Source organism: Coregonus lavaretus (assembly GCF_964263955.1).
Source record: "Coregonus lavaretus genome assembly, chromosome: 28".
Taxonomy (NCBI): domain Eukaryota; kingdom Metazoa; phylum Chordata; class Actinopteri; order Salmoniformes; family Salmonidae; genus Coregonus; species Coregonus lavaretus.
Window position 1 is genome coordinate 1,023,735 of NC_140015.1, and position 5,963 is coordinate 1,029,697.

The 5,963-nt window shown below is 40.5% G+C and overlaps 1 protein-coding gene across 1 annotated transcript; it reads left to right on the forward strand.

Annotated features, from left to right (window-relative positions):
- Positions 1–2,437: 2,437 nt before the first annotated feature.
- Positions 2,438–3,058, forward strand: LOC311103824 (noggin-2-like; the record flags this gene model as incomplete). Its single annotated transcript, XM_084145463.1, has 1 exon — positions 2,438–3,058. One exon carries the CDS (start codon positions 2,438–2,440, stop codon positions 3,056–3,058), a length of 621 nt encoding a protein of 206 aa, XP_084001589.1.
- Between the last annotated feature and the right edge of the window lie 2,905 nt (positions 3,059–5,963).

Here is a 5,963-nt window from a genome sequence, read left to right on the forward strand (position 1 = left end):
GTACTGTATATATACATTTTTAAGTGATAATGCCGAGAAGCCAGTTCGTCTCAGGCCTGACAACACCCGTGCCAATATATCCAACAAACACCGGCTTCTCTGGCATTATCACTTTTACACAACAGGTTACCAACATATTCAAGTAATGATTTACATATTTTCATTAAAAACGGGTAAAACAGTATGTAAACATTATTAAAGTAACCAGTGTCTTAGGGGCCAAGACAAATTTCTTCAGCCTCCTGAACAGTCATAGAATGACTGTCCATTCTATTTATATGGCTGATTCCCCTGGCCCCAGTCAGAAGCAGAAGTATCATGCTGTTTTACTGCCCATCTACAGTGTGTTCTTAGTCTGTAACTTGATTAGAAAGAAGAGTCGCATTAAAATGTGGGCAGTGGGAAAGGGGCCTGAAAAGTATTATTCAGACCTGCATGGGCTATAAGATGGGTATAATGATGTTATCAGTTGATGTTAGCTGTGCAGTTGAGTGTGGTTGGTATAAAGGCTGTCAATTAGTAGATTAGTATAATTGGAAACCTTGGGATATTGTAGAATTTATTGTAGATTTAGAGCCTTTCAGAGGGAGGCTAAATAGGGAGGCTATGGGGATTGTGGGAATGCAGTTCAAGATGTAGTAGCTGTAGCACAAGGCTTTTAATGCCCCTCCCCCTTTATTTATATAAATCTGGCATCTGTAGCTTTTTGAAGTTTTTATGAAGACCAGCCTGCATTGTTCCTTTTAGAGGAGCTGCATTCTACTGGCGCCTATGTTCTCAATCCATGTGTGTGTGTGTGTGTGTGTGTGTGTGTGTGTGTGTGTGTGTGTGTGTGTGTGTGTGTGTGTGTGCGTGCTCTCTCTATTCATCCAAAATAATTTCATTTTTACTCAACCCTTGCGAAAGAACAGTCCCCTCTAGTGATTCTGTTTTGCACCAAATCATCTATAATATGCAGCACAAACAAACTGTAACCATTCATAGTGTGATGTTTAAGGCCACATTGGGTAATTTTTCCAGATTTTGTCATACTATAGCGAGAAATAGTAATGGCGTCTTTTTGTAAGCATTACTTCCGCCATGGTTCGTTGGACAAAGCCTCTGTGGAAATGTATGGTGTTTTTTGTTGTTGTTGGAAAACGCCGAAAATAAGGTCTGTGGTAAACACAGGCAAGGAGATCTTATACGTTCTGTTCTAAGAGATAATCTTCCTCAGCTAACATTACTTTTTGTGAATTTTAAAGCATTTATGTAATGTAAAAAAGCACACATAGGCTTCATAATTCATAAAGGTAATGTTAACTGACTGATATTATCTCATAGAACAAAACGTATAAGATCTCCTAAGCTAGTGTTAACCTCAGACCTTATTTTCTGTGTTTATCCCAAAACCCTATTCTTTTCCCATTCATTTTCACCATAGGAATGGCTGAATGAACCAGAGGGAACTCATTTCCGGGTTTTAGAACTACAAGCTGGTGAGCGTTATACAGCACAGTTAGGCTATGTCAATTTTTTATGTAATTTCTAGCCCAATTATCTGCCTGGATATATCCCAATTGTCATGAATATACAAATATTAAACTCCATCAATACCACCAAAACGAGGTGGTAACTATTACGCGCCATGGCAACCTCAGGACCACTATTAAGCACGATTATGCACCCCCTAGAGCGCGCTGTTCGTAACCCGTCTGTGTTTAGGACCATGTAGCCGTGCGCGCTGTCAATCATAGTGAAAGTGACGGCGTTGACTCCTTGATACTTCGGAGGGGGATATTTAACTTGAGAGTGGGGTCCACTTTCTACAGAAGCAGTTACTCTCCCGCGTTGGAAATGGGTGAAGGTGTCTAAGAGCAGCCTAGGCTTCAGCAAAATATAAAATATAATTATAAAATAGAAGCAACTAGCCTATAGGCTACAGCATTCACGACACGACTCTCCGTGAATGGATTACTTTCAGAAACAGAGATGTAATGCATCTTAATCTCGGGTGGCATCTGTGATAAGGATTTTTAGTTTTCTAAAGGCACGTTTGTTTAGGAGGTTTTGGCTTATTTATCCTCAAAGCACTGAGAGGTGGCACAGATGAGAAGAGAAAAAAAGAAACCTCCACTGACTTTTTGTGTGGTGGAACATTGATGGACATCCGTTATATCCATTATATGAACTAGGTCGCTCGTGCGCTCTATGGTCAAAGGGAATGGTCTGTATTGATGTATTAAGTTTAGAGATGGTTATCGTTCTCTTCCTCACTTTGTAACTTTCCAACAAAAAAATTACACTGACGATTTCTGCGCTACAAATGGGACGGATTTCTTATTTAAGCACACATCACCTCTCCAATCCAAATGTCAAAGTGGGATACTAATGCAGCACTTGCTCTTTTGCTGTAAGTGAAAATCATTTGCGTAAATAACAGCTCGAGCTATAGAACATGGGGATTTCTCCGGCGGCTCTGCTCTACGTCATAGCGACCATCCACCTCGGTGTCTCTCAGCATTTTTTGCGTCTGCGCCCTTCGCCCAGCGATCATCTCCCAGTGCCGGGTCTTAAAGAGGACCCTGACCCAACATACGACCCGAGGAAACAGGACCTGGCCGAACGGACACTGAGGAGGAAACTCGGGAGAAACTTTGACCCCGTCTTCATGTCAATCAACAGCCCCCCTGTTGTGGAGAACCGGACTGCTCTTGAAGCACAGTCCAGACTGATGGGACATATTCCCAAACAGCTGAAACAGCTGGACCGGGTGACAGTGGGCAAGAAAGCCCGTCGGAAGTTTGCACAGTGGTTGTGGGCGTACACACACTGCCCCGTGGGCTATGTATGGAAGGACTTGGGCGTGAGGTTCTGGCCGCGTTACGTCAAGGAGGGACAGTGTCTGAATGAGCGCTCTTGTTCGTTCCCCACGGGGATGTTTTGCATGCCCGACAAGTCAGTCACCAAGACGTTCCTCCGGTGGTACTGCCAGGGCTTTCTCGAACAGAAGTACTGCATGTGGATAAAGGTCCAATACCCCGTTATATCCGAATGCAAGTGTTCCTGTGTAGGATAGGCCTAATAGGGGTAAAATGATTTCCATTAAACTGTAATTAAACCCTCATCCTACAAAATCGGATTGTGTTAAAAAGCAAAAAAATTAACATATATTTTCAGATGTAAACATTTAGCTACAATAGCTTACATGACGCGTAATGGGGGCAATTTCACTTGTAATTGGACAATGGAACATGTACATGAACGCATGAACGTCTTCACAAAGTTGTCTTGACAAAGTTTGTGCGTTTTTTAAAAAATATCTGGCATGGGATGGAGAGTGTATCACGGTATAGACTATTGTTGACGGGTTTTATTTATTGCCACAGCTATTGTTAGCATAAAACTATGATTATGTATAGATGTTTATATGAGTGTATCAATAAAAAGTATCAATAAAAAATGGTTTCGTTAAGAGGTTAATTTTGTCTTTAATTTGCCAAGAGAGTCATATTTCCATATAGGCCCGAATTGTATGACAGCAAACAACTGTTAGCTTTTTAAGTGTATCCAATAAAAAAATTATTACGTGCGTTTTGGGGTGAACATATGACATTATATGGGCTCAATAACTTTATGAGGTTCTAACCCAAATGACACCATATTCCCTATATAGTGCACTTCTTTTGATCAGAGCCCTTTAAAGGGAATAGGGTGCCATTTGGGATAATACCACTCTCAAGAACTAAACAACCTTGTTTGGTTCCTGACACGTGGAAAAACACAGTTGATAGACGGCGGCTTGGAGAGGATAGAGAGAAAGAGAGAGTAAATAATGAATGTGAACCGCCAGTGAGGCCATGCACTGTGTAGACTAGGCACACCGTTCCTGAGATGTTTTCATAATAGTCAAATATGTCTAAAACATTTCAAACTATGTGCGAAAAGCAGTGGCGGCTGGTGAAAAATATTCTCGGTGGGGCTGTGCCATACTTTTTTTTTCCTGTAACCATCGCAATATATTTTAACACAAACTGCAGGACAGCAGTGCTCAGTGAAACATTCAGTAATTATTTAATGCCAATATTAAAAAGTTGAGGCATTCTTACACAAAAACATATTATACAAACCCAAGCCTTTCATTTGCATTTAAAGTGAACTTTTCACCATTGGTAGTAAACAGGCAACGCAACAGGCATGCTGTCAGAACAGAGTGGAAAGTGGACAATAACATGAAATTATTATAAAGTTTATAGGAAATCTTACACTGTATAAAAGGATGTATAATATAGAAATGGATATCAAGTGGATGAACTCAAACCTTTGACTGGAAGAATAGCATACAGTATTTTATGATCATACTAAATGTGACTAATTGTTAATGTGCTCCAGAACTGCAACAATTAATTGATACAAAACAACATATATACAGTAATATTAGCAAAGACACTATTGACTTTCTAGAGTACCATATATAACTGGATTTTTTATGCTAAGGTCAACTATATACAAAGAAACATGCGGCCAGAGCTGCTCTGTGTGTGTGTGTCTGTCATCTTATTTGTACAGGAATTTTGCCCGTCTGTCCTTCTGAGTGGCAAACCTCTCAATGACCCTTTGATTAAAGTCAGGAATGTCCCTGACAAGTTTCTTCTCCATGGAGAGCATGGCCAGAGCGTTCAGGCGATCCTGTGTCATGCTGTTTCTCAGGAAGGTCTTGATCCTTTTCAGTGTAGAGAAGCACCTTTCTGACTCAGCAGTTGTCATGGGTGTGGTGATGAGGATCTTGAGGAGGCTGGCAGTCTCTGTGAAAGTGCTCTGAAGGTTGTTCTCCATGAAGAACTGGTACAGGGGCACTGCACCACTACAAGCCTTGAACTCACTGTTCTCATAGATGAGGGACAGTTCGGTTTTGAGCTTGGCCTTGTTCAACATGGGGTACGCCTCCACGGTTGTTTCAAGCGCTGTATCGGGGAACTTCACACTGTGTTGTGGGAACAACTCTCCGTGCAATAGTGTTGCGCTGATGAGGTGCTGGGTGAAGGAGAACCTCTCTTTGGCATGACTCAGGATGGTATCACATACCTGTAAAAGATACATCATCAGCTTTAATTTGCAATTAAGCTATTTTGATGCAAGTGATCCTGACTGACACATGCCTATGTCCAACTCAAGTATATGATTACCAAGGTGCTGATTGTTCAGGGTTTTGGCTACATACTACCAGGCCTGAAAAAAGTTCTAGGGGGAAACACTGACAATTACATCACAACTTACCTCTATAGCCAACCTCTGTTGTTCTCCTGGTCCCAGCATCCTCCGTCGCTTGATGGGCTGTTGCTGCTCGTCAGATGCGCTGTCCCCACACAAAGAGGGAATTGAGGCCCTGGGTCCAAAAAATAAAGTTTAATTTGATAACTTGCAATCAGACTTCTTAACTCACTGTAATTCCCCCTCAACACACAACCAGTGACTTTTATATATATATATATATATATATATATATATATATATATATATATATATATATATATAGACAGACAGACAGACAGACAGACAGACAGACAGACAGACAGATAGTGTGTATATACACACAAACTATGTCTAGTAACTGCTTTTAACCTGTGATGTACATAATTAACTGATGTTATTAAGTTTTAAAGCCTTTTTCTATTACATTTGTGAGAGGGATGCAACATCATTTTGTTCTGCTGTGCACTTAGCAATAAAGTTAATCTTCAATAACAACTAGGCCTCTTCTAGAAATTGACCTGGTGGACACCTGAATAATTATTACAAACTGTGTAGTACTTTCCTGCATTATTATCAACGTCTGATTGTGTCTTCTCTTTCCTTTTAAAATACTAAAACAAATATAATTGTGACGGCTCTATGATAATCACTCACTTTGATGACCAGACACATTTAGGCTTTTAAACTGTTGTAAGTGAACTATTCATCTTTCTAACAACATCTTTATCAGC